At 45.9% G+C, this 17,627-nt stretch overlaps 1 protein-coding gene and 1 non-coding gene across 8 annotated transcripts in view; one reads left to right on the top strand and one right to left on the bottom strand.

Annotated features, from left to right (window-relative positions):
• The first annotated feature begins 814 nt into the window (after positions 1-814).
• The window catches only part of LTBP1 (latent transforming growth factor beta binding protein 1), a 424,762-nt gene continuing 407,949 nt past the window's right edge, over positions 815-17,627 (top strand). For 2 of the 7 annotated variants that reach the window (XM_033838748.2, XM_033838744.2), the window contains exons 1-2: positions 817-1,663; positions 2,724-2,794. In XM_033838748.2, coding sequence (XP_033694639.1) covers positions 1,200-1,663; positions 2,724-2,794 — 535 coding nt within the window. In that variant the 5' untranslated portion in view covers positions 817-1,199. Of the gene's footprint in view, positions 1,664-2,723; positions 2,795-17,627 lie in introns of all 7 variants that reach the window. The other 5 variants (XM_033838747.2, XM_019943233.3, XM_033838749.2 and 2 more) reach the window with 3 other exon arrangements.
• Positions 8,780-8,886, bottom strand: LOC117307981 (U6 spliceosomal RNA). The gene has a single exon (XR_004521922.1). It is a non-coding gene; the product is annotated as a U6 spliceosomal RNA (small nuclear RNA).

The following is a 17,627-nucleotide window of genomic DNA, read 5'->3' as shown; positions in this document are numbered from 1 at the left end:
GTAAATATGTTACTATTTCATGGTTTCCACCCAAAAGCACCCTGACCCCAGGGACTCTGTCCCCTGGGACATTCTGCATCTCCCTTAATGTGATTTTGTGTCATCTCCGGTGAGTGATCCTTTCCTTTCGGATAGGGGTCCAGGGAACTGATCTGACTTTAAAAAGAGACTAATAATGGCTTGGCGTTATCATGGATCCTAAGCCCTGTATTCCTGTCATAGAGGCCTTTTCACCAGGAGCAGGGCTGCCTGCGGGGTCGATTCCTGTTGCGGTTTTCCCAGTCTACGAGGGCGCCCCCTGCTGCCCACCCTGGTACATGCCAAGAGAGGAGTAGGGTACCAGAAGCTGCACACTCAGAAACAGTCACGCGGAGTTTACAATCCCAAAGGGAACCATCTAAACACTTTCGATGGACACTCCGCGCACCCCGAGCAGTCCTTTCTGGGGCCCGATCTAGTATTTTAATCCAATACCCACAGCAAGTATCCGAGCAAACACGGATAAGAAAATGACTGGAAATGCCTTCCAGACAGTATCAAATGAGTCCTGTGGGGCTTCTAGAAGGAAAGGACCGTTCAGTGACTTTGCCGAGTCCTTTGTCCTTTCCCGGGAGACGGGATCGAGGAGCGGGGACCTCTGCCTTGCCGACCCATAGGAACAATCGATGTGGATGTGGAGGGTGGCGGCGTGTTCTCGGGCTCATCTCACGCTTTCCCCAATTAGGATTTACTGCCTGACGTCACGTCTGCCGGAGATTGGCTGTTCAGATCTGACACTCGGTTCCACGGCGAGAGAAACTTTTTAAAGACTTTGCAGCCCGGGCTGCCGCTGAGCGTCCCGCGCGCTCACACCCGCCCTCGCCCACTCTCGCCGGGTCCCGGGCGCGGCAGCCCCTGCGCCGGCGGCGGGGCGAGCGGACCCTCACCTTGCGCGGCCCGCGCCCCTCGCCCCTCCCCTCCCGGGCCCCGCGTTCCCCACCCCCACCCCGCCCCCTCCTCCCCGCCGCTTTCGGCTGGGGTCTGGGGCCGTTCAGCAGCCCGCAGAACTTCCTCTCCTGCAACCGAGTTTTCCTCCTCCCCGCCTTTCCCGGGCTCCCGGTTGTTCTCGGGGGAGCCTGAGTGCGCGTGGGCGGCCGCACCGGGCGAGCGGCGCGGCCGGGGGCGGGGGCCGGGGCCGGGGGTGCCGGCTGGGGCCCGCGATGGCGGGGGCCTGGCTCAGGTGGGGGCTCCTGCTCTGGGCAGGGTTGCTCGCGTCCTCGGTGCACTGCCGGGTGCGGAGGATCACGTACGTGGTGCGCCCGGGCCCCGGCCTGGCGGCGGGCGCCTTGCCCCTGGGCGGGCCCCAGCGCCCGCGGACCTTCAACGTCGCGCTCAACGCCAGGTACAGCCGTAGCTCAGCGGGCGCCGGGGCCCCCTCGGAGCGGACTCGGCGCACCAGCCCGCCCGGCGGCGCGGCCCTGCAGGGGCTCCGGCCACCGCCACCGCCGGAGCCGGCGCGTCCCGGGGGCTCCGGCGGGCAGCTCCACCCCAAGCCTGGCGGTCACCCGGCGGCCGCGCCGTTCGCCAAACAAGGCAGGCAAGCGGTGCGCTCCAAAGTGCCGCAGGAGACCCAGAGCGGTGGGGGCTCGAGGCTGCAGGTTCACCAGAAGCAGCAGCTGCAGGGGTAAGCCCACACCCTCCCTCCTTCCTCGCGCGCGCCGCCCGCGCGGGTACCCGGGGAGACGCGGCTCCTGGGAGCCCAGCGGCGGCCGTGGGCGTAGTGCGCCGTCGGTGGGTTGTCTCCTCCCCGCCCGCCTCTGCCTGCCTCGCTTGCAGCGCGGCGGGAAGAGCGGAGTGCGGGGAAGCCGGGGAACTTTGAGGATAAACTCCGATCGCATTGTTACTGAGCTGCGGGTAAACACAAAAGGCATTTCTGCCTGGGGCGTAACCTCCTGTGCGCGAACCAAACTACTCCTACAAGATGGGCGTAAACATGAAGTCACTACAGCTTAATCCCTCAGCATCAATTAAACTTCTCTTTGCAGCTCAGTTTAATTTTTTTTCTTGAGCTAATGGAAAAAAAAAAGTTTGGAGGAGGGCTGCCTGTAAAGATCCACTTCCTGTTTTGTGACCTGGAGTTTTCAGCATCCTACTAATTGTGAGCTTGGCTTCCCTGCACCTGTGGGGTCTGTTTTCCTGGGGCGGCGTGTCTTAGCATTGACAGGAGTTTCGGTTGGATAGTTTCTGTTACTGGGCGTTCATAAACGTCCTCCTTGCCCCTCCTCCTCATTAATCACAGGTTGAGAGTGTGGGGGAAGACTTGTTTTGCTTATTTGTTGTTGTTGTTTTCTTCAGGGGTGGTTCCAAGCGTTGTGATTTCACTCCTGTTTGGACGCCTCTCTCTGAAACTCAGATTCAATTTAAAACGTGGGTGCAGATAATACACAAAATACATTTGGCTCTACTTTACTTTTGGAGTTAAGAAAACCGTTTATTTGGACCTTGTTCTCCCCTCCTGTATAGTTCTAGGTTATGCAGGTTTTGGTTCTTCCATCCTTCCCTGATACACTGTCCTTACCCTTCTGCTTGGGCAGCTTTGGGTTGGACATCCTGGGTCCCTGTTTCGAAGCCAGAGGAATGTGGAAGCAGGAGGCTGGGCTTGCAGGAGCACCCTGGAGGCTTGGGTTCTCTGGAAGGCAGTGTCGCTACTACTGGACTCAGGGGTCTTGCTTTGTTTGTTTCAGGGTCAATGTCTGTGGAGGGCAGTGCTGCCATGGCTGGAGTAAGGCCCCTGGCTCCCAGAGATGCACCAAACGTAAGTTTCCATGTTCACAGCAGCCCTGCACAGTAGGTGAAGTGGGTCTGTCCACACGGGGCATCCCACAGGGGTCACTTGAAGAGGCTATGCAATGTCTGTGATGCAGTCTACCCCGTTATCTGAAGCCTTCATCACCACCCAGGAAGGGCTGGGCCAGGGTAATGATGGTATCAAGGCCAGCAGCGATTCATTGTACAAAACCGTGCCGTGCATCCAAGATTCCCTTGTGCCCAACCGTGGTATTAATTACTCTGTTACCACCGTGAATCAGGGGCTAGGAAAAGAAATTCCCATTGGAGGATGTGCCGTATGGCAGAACCAGTGCAATTAATTTAACCATGGATATCGACACACGAAAAACATTCTTTAAGTTGATGGTAGGAGGGGAATGGGAAGTAGGACCCCCTGCTCTGGAACAAAACATCAGTAGTGTTAAAGCTTTCTGAAAACAGCACTCAGAATCTGCCGTCCTTGTGGCCTGTTTCCTAGGAGGTAACCACTCTACTGTTCTTCAGAACTGACAAGTGGGTTTTCCTGCATTGCTTCTCCAGCTAATACACAGGCTTAGGAGTGTTTTGAAACATATATTAATGATGCATATAGATTTGAGAACATCAGGAAATACTTCCCTCTGCATTGTGAAATTAAGGATTAAGGTAAAATATTCTTTGAGGGTCCTCTTGACGAGTTGATTCTGTCTGGTGCTAGCTGGACATAAAGAATTCTTACTTCCATTCAGGAGTAGTTAAGCATTCTTATGTGTTCTCTGCATAGAGTTCGAACCATAAACATGTGGATTAGAATCGTTCAAAATTTTAGCTGCTTTTTGGTATTCAGTGTAATAAGTAAAATTTAGCAATTTGTCTTGTATACGGTTTGGATTTTAAAATGCTGGTGAATTAATTAAAAATTTTTTCTATTATGGTCATTTCTATTACAGTCATTCTGGTGAACTTGCTTGTTGGAAGATGCCTTCAATCCTTGAAAGAAACAGGACTTTGGCATAGTGGCTTTAGTTTTATAAAAAGCAGTGTCCAGGTGGGTTATGATTTGGCTGTGATCAAGGAGTAGTGGCAGACATGAACTCACTAATCAGCCTCCTTGATATTGAACTCAAACCGCTAGGTCAGAAATACTCAGGGTTGTAGGCATTTTATTTTTAATTTTAAATTTATTTTATTTATTTATTTTTGGCTGTGTTGGGTCTTTGTTGCTGCTCGCATGCTTTCTCTAGTTGCGACGAGCGGGGGCTACTCTTCGTTGCGGTGCGCGGGCTTCTCTTGTTGTGGAGCACAGGCTCTAGGTGCGCGGGCTTCAGTAGTCGTGGCATGCGGGCTCAGTAGTTGTGGCTCGTGGGCTCTAGAGTGCAGGCTCAGTAGTTGTGGCACACAGGCTTAGTTACTCGGCGGCATGTGGGATCTTCCCGGACCATGGCTCGAACCCGTGGCCCCTGCATTGGCAGGCAGATTCTTAACCACTGTGCCACCAGGGAAGCCCCAGGCATTTTAGATTGTCGTAATTCTTCACATCTTCTTAGATTACACTTGACAATAGCGCACCAGCATTTTCCTGAATTTACAATTGCTTGGGTCAATGACATGCCCTCTCCTCCCTTCGGTAACTCCTGCTATGATGTTGTTTGCCTGTTATGTGCAGACAGCTCATCCATGACAGCAGCATTGCTGTGCAAAGTGGGGTATTGCTGTGTAAAGATTAAAGATACAGAGCAGGTTGTTATAGGTGATGGTGAGTGCTCCTTGGTGCCCATTAGAGAGAATGTGTTCAGACTTTCAAAGAAGTTTACTTGACAAATGATGCCGTTGAGTGCCCTCTCTGAAAAGAGAGTAGTACCCCATTCTTAGGTCGTCTGAGGATTTGCAGGTCCAAAGAAGATGCTCTAGAAGGAGAACATCCGATCTTGAGGAATCACCTCATGGCTTCCTGCTTCTCCAGGTGAGGGAGGCAAGGGCACAAGTGTGCCTCGGTTTAGCCAGGTTTGCCCTCTGGTGACCCAGAAAGAGAAAGGCTGCAAAAGGCTACCTGTCAGAAAAGTTAGGGTTGCACAGTTACTGTATACAGTGTTCCAGAGGAAGTTGCTCCGTTGGCTTAGTCTCACGATACCAATAACAAATGCTTCCGGCTTTTGGTTTAAGTTATCCTTCCAGCTTCTAGAAGGTAGCCCTTGGACAGCACCGGGACCTAAGCAATCAGTGTAACATTAGCCTTCCAGTACTGCCCAATCTGACAAATTAATTCAGGCCCAAATGGTGGAAGCTTAAATCACAACTTTTTTCAAGAACAGTTGTGTTTTTAAAAATGATGCTGGGTTAGGTCAGTGCTCAATCCAAAGTAATATACGCTAGATGGATATGTTTCAATGGGGGGTCTTGTGTTTGTCTCCCTGTGCAGAGCCAGGGAGATGAGGGAGCCTTATACCTTCACATGGGACAACTGAGGTTACCACTGATGCAGCAAAACTTGTGTCCATGGCTAAGCAGTGTGACACCAGGAAAGACCCCTGGCCTTGGGTTCAGGAAACCTGAGTTTAAACCCTCAAGCGTTCACTAGCTGTGTGGCCTTGGGGAATTCATTTGACCTCTCTGACCCTTATATTTTCCCATCCTGAAATGACTGTGCTAAAAACTTGACTACTGGGACTTCCCTGGCGGTCCAGTGGATAAGACTCCACGTTTCCACTGCAGGGGGTGTGGGTTTAATCCCTGGTTGGGGAACTAAGATCCCACATGCCATACGGCGTGGCCAAAAGAACAAAACAAAACAAAACAAACCCCAAATTTGACTACTTTCTAGGATTGTTACAGGTATCAAGGTGAAATAGAATGATGGATGTGAAAGCCTTGATGAAACCAGAAGGAGTCTTAGAGTTTATTATTGAATCAAGCCAAGTAAATCCTGTCTCATTTATCCATTATTTGGTTTTCTTTCTTCCCTATGTATGTTTCTTGTCATCTTCTTTTCAAAGAATGTACATGTGGATCCCTTTTTATATTACAGCTTTAAAGTAGTTTAGGGCTGGGGGAGGGGGAAATAGGGAGATATTGGTCAAGCGGTACAAAGTTTCAGTCCCTCAGGATGAATAAGTTCTGGAGATCTAATACACAGCGGTGTGACTATAGTTAACAGTACTGTGTTATATACTTGAAATTTCTTCAGAGGGTAGATCTTAGCGCGTTCCCACCACACACACACACACACGCACACACACACACACACGTTAACTGTGTGGTGATGGGTACGTTTATCAGCTTGACTGTGGTGCTTATTTTACAATGTGTGCGTATATCAAAACATTGTTATACACTTTAAATACATACAATTTTTATTTGTCAATTATACCTCAATATAGATGAATAAAAAAAGGAATAAATGAAAACGCCAGTCACTTCCATCCTGCCTGGCTTTGATTACTGAGAAAAAAGAAATAAAGTAGGCTGGGTTGTTCTGTATCCCAGAATGATTTATTTTAAAAGAACTTTGAAAGAGACTAAATATTAGATTATCTGTGTATCTCTAGTTCTCTTTGTGTAAAGCTTGCTGTTTAGATGGAAAATACTCCCCTAAGGTATTCATAAATCAAATGGAAAAAATTCTGACACCAATTTTTGTGACTACAACTACTTTGGTAAATACTAGTGAAATTTAGACTGCAAAAGCAATTGCTTTGTGGTCTCTTTCCTCTCTCACTTCCTTATTATGCTGAGATTGAACAATTGCACTTGGATATGGTTTATTACATTTAACAAATACAAAAACCAATGGCATGTCAACATGAATTTCCTTATTACCATAGTAATCATCATATACATAATTAACACAACATTGTAAAACAACTATACTTCAAATTAAAAAAAGGTAGTAGTTATCATACAATGTGTATGCACATTTAAATGTGCACATTAAATTTAAATCAACAGCAAGGATGCCTTGTAATTGTCAGTTCTATTTTGAGGATAATTGAAAGGGTTTAGCTGAAGAATTTCAGTTTGTAGAGACTGTTTTCCAGTTGATGCAAAAAATATTTCTGCGTAAGAGTTGGGATGTGTTTCTGTTGTTCAGTTTGCTTAATCCTGTGAGGAAAACAAGGTGCCCCTTCGAGGCAGACTGGATTGTTTTTAGTTGATTGAAACTTAATTTAAATGGGCCATAGGCAAATGCTTCTGAAGACTGAAGATTTAGCAAACCTGAAATTGCCAATCAGAGAGATGTGAAACAAATGGCAGCAGACCCACACGGGCAGAGAGAATGGATGTGGGGGTCCGCAATGGCAGCCCCGAGGGCTTTAGCCACCCAGTCTCTATGTAGAGATGCCCAGTTGCATGTTAATGCTTCTTTTCCAGACACCCTCTGTATGTGTGTCTCTAGGAATTGAAATCACAGCTCGGGATATGGCATTTTAGTTATTAATGTGGAATGACTGCTGATAGCGATGTCCATTTTGGGCAAAGGAGAAGGCACTGCATCTGTTCCCTTTCCAAGGGGTTCACATTTATTGGGAGGGTGTTAACTTTTTTTGGCCTATCCCCATTTTTGCATTTTGTTCCCTCTGTCTAAACTGAACCTGCCCCCTCTTGGTTGTTCCAATCTTATTGTGCCCCTCTCAGGGTAAGCGCAGGCCAGAGAGAGACATTGCCAGTGGGCTCAGCTTTAAAGAGGAGACTGGACCTGGGAACAGACCACACAAAAGAATAAAGGGGAGATGAGGGTGAGGCCGGGTTGGCAGGATGAGGTGGATGGAACAGGAAAGATGGCAGATCTGAATCCAAAGCGGGTGCCTGGCACATGGCAGGCCCTCCCTAAATGCATGGGTGGTTCTTTCATTTCTTTAACGGATATCTGTTTAGCTTTTACCATGTGCCAGGGTCTGTGAATAGAGGAGAAACGCAGCCAGCTGTAGAGAGTGCGGGGTCTGTTTTTACTCACTTAACTCATGGCACATCAAATGACTTGTTCTCTCCTTAGCAAGAAACAGAAAATCGATATTCCATTGCTTTTCCACTGGCATTCAGCCCACAGTGCTTTGGGGGAAAAAAACCCCAAAAGCCAACCCTAGACATTTTCCTTAATTATATACAGAAGAGACATAGTCACGTCTACCCTTGGTGCTTAGAGTTGCCGCAGTCGAGGGCATCGTCCATGAGTGTGGGGTGTGGCTGGAGTTGCAGGTGACAGAGGCCTTTCAGGCCGTCTCCTGTCCCTCTGGGCTTGGCGTTGCGCTAGCTGAGCTCGGGAGTTGGGCCCGGAGTGATCACACAGCTTTCGTCTGCCCGCTGTGGCCATTGACAGCTGCTTCGCCAATAGATCCACAGTGAGGTTTATTGTGGCAGCTGCTGGGAGCACCGCTCCGGCCCCAGTGCTGGGAGCAGGGGTGGGAGGGTCGGCTGGAAAATCTTGTCGTGCGGCACAGACCGCCTGGTGAAGGGAGAAGGACCCAGAGGTCAAGTTCACACTGGGTCAAATATGTGTTCTCAGCACTGGTTAAAACAAACATTTAGGAACCATAAATCCTGGACTGCGATCATACTTAAACCTTCATTGTGAAACCCTGCAGCCCCTGGGCCAACCTGAACACCCCGCCCTCCCGCCCCTGCCCGGCCTGCTTTAGTGAAGTGTTTCTCTGCCCGGTGAACCCTTGGCCCTTAGGAAGCCTGCCTTGTTCAGGGGACCTTTGGCCACCACGGGAGTCTGCTGTTTCTGAGCCTGTTATTTGTTGTCTTGGATATTCCAAACATACTCAAACGTGTTTGGGAGCTCAAATAAGTTTTCCTAAAATGCAGATTTTGCTTCCAAGTTCTTCCTAGCAATGAACAGGGCAACTAGGAGTGCTAGGGCGGTGTCGCCACTCTTGTAACACTGACCAAGATCAGAGCAGGGGCTGAGAAGCTGCTGATGAGGGGAGGGTAATTTGTGCAGTGCTTTGGAGCCTGTGAAGGGCGTTCGCTTTCTTTCTTTTACTTTAAAAAAAAAAAAAAGGAATGCTTCGTGAATATGCATGTCCTCCTTGTGCAGGGGTCATGCTAATCTTCTCTGTATCTTTCCAATATTAGTATATGTGCTGCAGAAGCCAGCACTGGAGAGCATTTTCTTGACCTTCACACCCTGGGAGTGTAGACCAGGCAGCCATGATTTATTACCCCCTTTTTAAACGGGGGGCAGGGCTCAGACCCCACCCCAGCTCTGTGGCTCTTGGTTTATTGTTCTTTCTACTGCCCTAGGCTTCCTGGCCGTCCAGTGTGGCAGCATCTCTCTTGAGGTCTTGGTCTTCGACTCTCCTGGCAGCCCTGCTTTGGACTGGCTTTCACTGCCTCTATTCGCTGTGTGATCTCCCAAGCCTGTAACAAAGTACCGCAAACTGGGTGGCTTAGAACAACAGAAATGTATTGTCTCAGAGTTCTGGAGGCTAGAAGTCCAAAATCAGTGTGTCGAGAGGGTTGGTTCCTTGTAAGGGAAGATCTGTTCCAGGCCTCTCTCCCTGGCTAGCAGAAGGCTGTCTTCTCCTTGTGTTTCTTCACCTCATTTCCCCTCTAGGCATGTCTATCTTTGTGTCCAAATTTCCCCTTTCTATAAGGACACCCGTCATATCAGATTAGAGCTCACCATAATGACCTCATTTTTAACTTGGTTACCTTTGTAAAGACCCTGTCTCCAAATAAGGTCACAAACTAAGGTACCAGGGATCGGGAATCCAACACAGCTTTCTTTGTGGGGGGAACCATTCAACTCATGATAGAAGGCCATAGATGCTCTGCACGTGGGCTTGAGAAGTGGGCTGCTCAGAGCTGGGCCACCCCTGAGGCAGTCAGGGATTCCCTAGCAATGACCCCAGGGCGGGTGGGCAGAGGCTCAGTTGCGCTCCTCCCACATAGTCTGTGACTGTGGATCTAATGTGGCTTCTTCCCTAATTCAGGAGCTCTGGCTGCTTCAGGGAGCAGAAGATGTGAGGAACTGGCCACTGGTGATTTTGGTTATACCTCTGGGCATTTCCACTTGTTCTGCTTTAAAGAGATTCTATGATGCCTCTTAAACATGAATGTGCAGCTGGTCGCTGGAGGAGTTTGTTAAACTGCTTTCTTGAATCAGAGTCTCTGGGATTTTTATTTAATGAGCACATCAGGTGATGCTGATGGAGGTGGCCCACCTTTTGAGAAACAGTGATCCAGAAGGAACCCTGTCCTGGGCAATATTTATGACACTTTGTGTGGGAATCTGAAGGCCAAGCCTAACACTTAGCAATTTAGAAACTTGTCAAGGCAGGAGCCCTCTACACATTGCTTTAGGTCAGTTTTAAATAGTATGTACAAAGATGGCTGCATACAGGGTTATTACACCCAGTTTTTCTTTTGTTAGTTGAATGATAAATACATACATTTTTACAAGAGTTGGACACTTGCAAAATTGTTAATGATACATAGGTGGTTAAATAAAGTGGTTTTAAAAAAGGTTGAAACACTTTGGAACACATTGGGCGCTTTTTCCACTAAATATTTTATTTTTAATTATAAAATATTTTAAATACACAAAAATGCAGAAAATAATACATTCAGCTGCTCATGTTTTTAAAACCACCCTGATATGATAATTAAGCACAATAATTTACAGATAAGGGAGAAACTATGATCTTACCTTGCTCTTTTTTTTTTTTTTGGCTGTGTTGGGTCTTCATTGCTGCACACGGGCTTTCTCTAGTTGTGGTGAGCGGGGGCTGCTCTTCATGGTGGTGCACAGGCTTCTCATTGTGGTGACTTCTGTTGGTGGAGTACGGGCTCTGGGTGCGCGGGCTTCAGTAGTTGTGGCATGCGGGCTCAGTAGTTGCAGTGCGCGTACTCTAGAGCATAGGCTCAGTAGTTGTGGCACACAGGCTTAGTTGCTCCGTGACATGTGGGATCTAACCCGTGTCCCTTGCACTGGCAGGTGGATTCTTAACCGCTGTGCCACCAGGATTATCTCGCTCTAACTGCATGTTTTACTAATGATGTTTCCTATCTTCCTAGGGGAGAGAAAATAGTACATAATTTGTTGGTGTGGCACAAAGTGGTTGTTTTGGTACTTATGGAAAAATACATCAGAGCTGTATTTGTATAAGCTCACGTGCACCTATTAATTGGCCTAGCTTATTATTAAGGACTGAACATTTCATGTAAGCACAGTCCCTTGGGCACCAAGAATCTGTGTGCACGGTGTCATTTAGACCCAAGACAATGTGGTTACAAGAAGGAAATGCTGCCTGTTACTGTCCCACCTGACCCGCCTTTCTTGCTTTCCTCCTCTTTCTCTCTGTCCTTTCTAGGCCTCAGTTTTGCGTGCCGTGAACTAGAGGCAGTATAGGTCCATGGTTAGAAGTTCGGTCTTTGGAGTTAGAATACAAGGCACCTAACTTGATGTTAACACTTTGTCAACACATCCTCACTATGTGACCTTGGACTGTGAGAGCTGGGGCAAGGCTAAGTTACCCCATTCACAGGACAGGTGTGATGATGGTTTGTGCTATCATTCAGAGGCTTGTTGGGGGACCGCATGAAGTAATATACACAGAGTTCTTGGAGAGCAGCTGTCCCCCTGCCCCCCGCACAACAGTATTTGACAGATGTGAGCTCTCAGGGGTTCCTGTTTACTTGCTTAGACCCTCTCCCTCCTGGGCGCCTCAGCTTTTTACACACCCCTCTTGGTGTTTCTCAGATCCCCTGGTGAAAATCATGGCTCTCTCTCCCCCTCTCTGGGAGCACTCTGTTTTCACTCTTACTTTGCTCTGGGTATGGCTGGACCAGGGGAGAGGGGCATCTGCCTCCCCATCAACGTGGAGCTCCTGGGGAGTGGCATTTTCTTTCTTTCTTTTTTTTTAAAAACACTTTTTAAAAATATATTTATTTATTTATTTATTTTGGGCTGCGTTGGGTCTTCATTGCTGCACACAGGCTTTCTCTAGCTGCGGAGAGCGGAGGCTACTCTTCGTTGCGGAGCACGGGCTCTAGGGTGCTCGGGCTTCAGTAGTTGTGGTACGTGGGCTTATTTGTCCGCGGGATGTGGGATCTTCCCAGACCAGGGATCCAACCTGTGTTGGTCCATTCATCGGCAGGCGGATTCTTAACCACTGTGCCACCAGAGAAGTCCTGCAGGATTTTCTTTGTGTCATTTTAAGTACCCAGGCTCTGTTCCTTGCCATAGTACAAATGCTAACTGAATCGAGTAGAATTGAATTGAACCAGCATCTCTGATTTTGCTGTGTTGTAAATACTATCCTCTAAACGCTACCTAAAGAATTCTACTTCCTTTTTTGTTTCCTCTCACCTTTGGGCAATAATTCTCCTTTGGTTTTCTTTCTACTATTTTTTCTGTGTGCTTATCCCTTGCCTGACAGACCCTGCTTATTATGACAGCTTTTCAAGGACACACCACCTTATTCCATTTCCTCCTACTTCTCTGAAGGCTACCCTGGCATGGCCCAAACTTTAAGACAGCTTTTCCTTTCTCACTGCCAATTTTAGAATCTTTCAGCTAAACATCATCTGATAGAGATTTGGGACTAAGTAAAATGAATGTTGTATGATTTTCCCTGTAATTTTAGATCCCCAAATACTTCTCTTGGCCAACTACACTATTCCCTGTGGTTTTTGCACTCCACTACATTTGAGTAATATTGTTGGCATGGACCTAAGTAAACAGTTTGCAAAATGTCGTGTTTTGTAAATTAGGAGATGGATGGGCTGGTTTTTTAATACATGCTCTTGGTTCTGCTGGACCAGAGGAAGGATGAGTTTGGTCAGTGGATGGGAAGACAAATTGGAGGAAAGTTTGTTTTTATTTTAAAAATTTGTTTTATTTATTTATTTTTGGCTGCATTGGGTCTTTGTTGCTGCATGCGGGCTTTCTGCAGTTGTGGGGAGCAGGGGCTACTCTTCGTTGCGGCGCGTGGGCTTCTCGTTGCGGTGGCTTCTCTTGTTGCAGAGCACGGGCTGTAGGCGCGTGGGCTTCAGTAGTTGTGGCACTTGGGCTCAGTAGTTGTGGCTCGCGGGCTCTAGAGCACAGGCTTGGTAGTTGTGGTGCACAGGCTTAGTTGTTCCGCGGCATGTGAGATCTTCCAGGACCAGGGCTCGAACCCGTGTCCCCTGCATTGGCAGGTGGATTCTCAACCACTGTGCCACCAGGGAAGTCCCTGGAGGGAGGTGTTTTTAACTGAAGTTGATGTGGTCAATTTACTCATCAGTTATTTAAAGGTGAGAACTAAATGGTTGGAGGGGAACCTTCAGAAGTATATTTTGGTAATGAATTAAGGGAGAATCTTCACAGGGGAAAGAAGATGTAACCAGCAAAAAGCCACTGGAGGAAAAGAGGATCATAAAATAAGGAATATATAATAATAGGGATCCTTTGTCTTTGTTCACTTTAAAATGTTTGTATTTCTTATAGGATTACCAAGCAATTCCAATCTCCCTTTCAATCTTGCAGGAACTTCAGTTTATTATTGTTACTATAAAATAAGAGTAGAATCTCTATCCTTTCACCCATATGTGTTACATTTAACACCATATCAAGTGGGCAGTTAACAATTAACATCTTCAGCATGTTTCATTGTAAAAGCCATTTAAATCGGCTAAGAGGTACCACCTCACCTTGATGAATCATTTGCTACATTGGTTCAAGAGTGGGAGTGCTTCTGTCTCTGCCATTAGCTGTGAAGTTTCAAGCAGATCAATTAATTAACTCCTAAGATTTTTTTTCAAGCTGAATGAAATCAATGGGGATAGGGCCATTCATCACCCAACCTAATTCAAGTCATTCTTGTGAATTTTGGGCATACAAATCCTCTTCTGTCTTAACTTTTTTTTTTTTAATTGGGGTATAATTGCTTCACAATGTTGTGTTAGTTTGTGCTGTACACGAAGTGAATCAGCCATATGTATACATATATCTCCTCCCTCTTGGACCAACCCCCCCCCCCCCCGCCCCAAATCCCACCCATCTGGGTCACCACAGAGCACCAAGCTGAGCTTCCTGTGCTATACAGCGGGTTCCCACTAGCTGTCTATTTTACACATTTTTCACATTGTATCACTTTCGTGTGTGTGCACTTGTGGGTGTGTGCTTCCCGGCTTGATGTGAGTTCTGTCTGTGAGGGTAGTGATCAATACCATAACCATCTTTTTATCCTCGGACCTAGTAAGCACATAGACTTTTATGGAAGGAATGAATGAATGAATGATTAAATGGATGAATGAATTCATTTGTTGTACTTTCACTGAGTCCCTGTGTGCTAGGTACTGGCACACAGAAGGTGTTAAGATTTATTTGCTATGAAGAAAATAAAACAGGGCGAGAGGATAGAGAGTGATGGGGGCCGGGGGAAGGGGGATGGAGTAAGGAAAGGTCACTGTAAGGAAGTGGTTTATGAGACCTATGTGATATGAAAGGGTCTGGTGGAAGAGCCTTTTTGGACAAGAGAACAGCTAGAACAAAGACTCTGGGGTGGGAATAGGCCTGGCCCTGTACAGGGACGCAGAAGTGAGTTTTGTTGGGTTGTTAGTATGGGCTAGAGTAATAGGTGATAAGGGAGACAGGGCTGGATCGCCAGTCAGGTCTTGTAGGCTATGGAAAGCCATAAATAGGGGACTTACAGCTTACAAATGCAAGTAGATTTTATTATTAATGAATAAACACAATACAGGATTTGGTATTTAACAGCACTACTTTTCTATGTCTGTGAGTCTGTTTCTGTTTTGTAAATAAGTTCATTTGTATCATATTTTAGATTCCACGTATAAAGTGGAAGTAAGTAAGTGGACTTAATTCACTTAGTGTGACACTCTCTAGGTCCATCCATGTTGCTGCAAATGGCATTATTTCATTCTTTTTTATGGCTGAGTAGTATTCCTTGTATATATATGCCACATCTTCTTTATCCATTCATCCATTGATGGACATTTAGGTTGCTTCCATGTCTTGGCTATTGTAAATAGTGTTGCTATAAACATTGGGGTTCATGTTTCTTTTCGAATTATAGTTTTCCCTAGATATATGGCCAGGAGTGGGATTGCTGGATCATATGGCAACTCTAGTTTTGGTTTTTAAAGAAACCTCCATACTGTTTTCCATAGTGGCTGCACCAATTTACATTTTCACCGATAGTGTAGGTGTTTTCTCCACACCCTGTCCAGCATTTGTTGTTTGTAGATTTTCTGATGATGCCCATTCCAACTGGTGTGAGGTAATACCTCATTGTAGTTTTGATTTGCATTTCTCTAATAATTAGTGATGTTGAACATCTTTTCTTGTGCCTATTGGCCATCTGTATGTCTTCTTTGGGGAAATGTCTATTTAGGTCTTCTGCCTATTTTTTGATTGGGTTGTTGTTTTTGTTGAGTTGTGTGAGCTGTTTGTACATCTTGGAAATTAAGCCCTTGTTGGTCACATTGTTTACAAATATTTTCTCCCATTCCATAGGTTGTCTTTTCATTTTGTTTATGGTTTCCTTTGCTGTGCAAAAGCTTATAAGTTTGATTAGGTCCCATTTGTTTATTTTTGCCTTTCTTTCTATTGCCTTGGGAGACTGACCTAAGAAAACATTGCTATGATTTATGTCAGAGAATGTTTTGTGTATGTTCTTTTCTAGGAGTTTTATGGTGTCATGTCTTATATTTAAGTCTTTAAGCCATTTTGAGTTTATTTTTGTGTATGGTGTGAGGGTGTATTCTAACTTCATTGATTTCTGTGCAGCTGTCCAGTTTTCCCAACACCACTTGTTGAAGAGACTGTCTTTTCTTCATTGTATATTCTTGTCCATTGTATATTCTTGTCTCTTTTGTCAAAGATTAATTGACTGTACGTGTGTGGTTTTATTTCTGGGCTTTCTATTCTGTTCCATTGATCCATACGTCAGTTTTTGTGCCAGTACCATGCTGTTTTGATTACTGTAGCTTTGTAGTATTGTCTGAAGTCTGGGAGGGTTATGCCTCCAGCTTTGTTCTTTTTCTTCTGGATTACTTTGCAATTCTGGGTCTTTCATGGTTCCATATAAGTTTTAAGATTATTTGTTCTAGTTCTGTGAAAAATGTCATAGGTATTTGATAAGGGATTGCATTAAATCTGTAGATTGCTTTGTGCAGTATGGCCATTTTAAGTGTACTAATTCTTCCAATTCAATGTTTCATTGTTCTTAATGTATAAGTCTTTCACCTACTTAGGTTTATTCCTAAGTATTTTTTTTTGGATGTGATTTTAAAAGGGGTTGCTTTATTACTTTCCCTTTCTGATATTTCATTGTTAGTGTAAAGACATGCAACAGATTTCTGAATGTTAATTGAAAAATAATGTTTTAAATAGAAAGTTGAATCACCTTTATTGTTAATTTTTTTTTTTTGCGGTACGCGGGCCTCTCACTGCTGTGGCTTCTCCTGTCATGGAGCACAGGCTCCGGACGCGCAGGCTCAGCGGCCATGGCCCACGGGCCCAGCCGCTCCGCGGCATGTGGGATCCTCCTGGACCGGGGCACGAACCCGTGCCCCCTGCATTGGCAGGCGGACCCTCAACCACTGCGCCACCCGGGGAAGCCCCCTATTGTTAATTTTTATTGATGAGAAAAGCTGCATATAGAATAGTGAAGTACCCAAGGCCATACACAAATTACTGTTGCAGTCTAACTTCCTGCATTGTACCCAGATCGCCAGCCCAGCCCTATGCTGATTGGACCTCTGTGCCTTTGCTGAGCTCTGGCAGAAGGTGACACTCTCACCAGAGCCATGAGGCCAAGACTTAGGATGGAAGTTTGAGGATCAAAAAAAAAAAAAGTCTCTGGTCACTGCTGTGTTGAAAAGCAAACTAGGGGGGATCTTCATATGGTACTAAATAAAAAATAAAACGTTAAATCCTTTAAAAAAACTTTAAACATAAAAATCCCAATCTTGTGCTTGTAGAAAATTCACAGAGAGCAGTTAGGATGTGTTAAAGTAAGAGTGTAAAATTTTTGGAATACATTTGAATTCTGTTCTGAAGTTTTCTTCAATGCCTCCGCCCCATCCAACTTATTGTTGGTGGGGTGAGCCCGAGATAGGTGCAAAGGTAGCCTCTGCTGGGAGATTTGTAAATGAGGTTAATACCACCCTCTGCAGTTAAGATCGGATGAAATGAGGCTCATGAACATGCGTCACAGGAGAGCCCTATAAACATAAGGTGATATTATTAATAAAGTTTTTCTGGCTGTTTTGTGAAAACTTTTCAATTGCTGGTGAAAATTTTTTTTCTATAATGTGTTAGTATACTTCTTTTCTTGAAAATTAGAATGCTTGGGACTTCCCTGGTGATCTAGCAGTTAAGACTCCGCACTCCCAGTGCAGGGGGCCTGGGTTTGATCCCTGGTCAGGGAACTGGATCCCGCACGCATGCCGCAACTAAGAGCCCACATGCTGCAACTAAAGATCCTGCACGCGGCAATGAAGATGCGCGTGACGCAACTAAGACCTGGTGCAGCCAAATAAATAAATATTAAAAAAAATATACATATATATTAAAGAAAATTAGAATGCTTAGTGTATTTCAGTCAGTTTTGGGGGTCATAGATCTTGTGTATCACACCTTTACATTGATCATCCCATTTATGGTCTCTGGGGGCACATCCTGGAAGTTGGCTTGAAAATAAGCAAAAATACCTAAATCTCCACGTTAATTCCCCGTCCACATGCACGAGTGATTCGCTTTATTCTCCTAAAAGTAGAGTGCAGGCAAAGACGAAGATTTCTTCTTTTGAGAAAGCTCCGTTTCTTTCTTACTGTGATAGTGAAAAGGTTATGTTTTTAGTCCAAAATTTCTCAGTAGTTGGAGGTGA

Source organism: Tursiops truncatus, chromosome 14 (genome assembly GCF_011762595.2).
Source record: "Tursiops truncatus isolate mTurTru1 chromosome 14, mTurTru1.mat.Y, whole genome shotgun sequence".
Classification (NCBI taxonomy): Eukaryota; Metazoa; Chordata; class Mammalia; order Artiodactyla; family Delphinidae; genus Tursiops; species Tursiops truncatus.
Note: the sequence above shows the minus strand (reverse complement) of the source record. Positions and strands in the feature narration are given on the sequence as shown.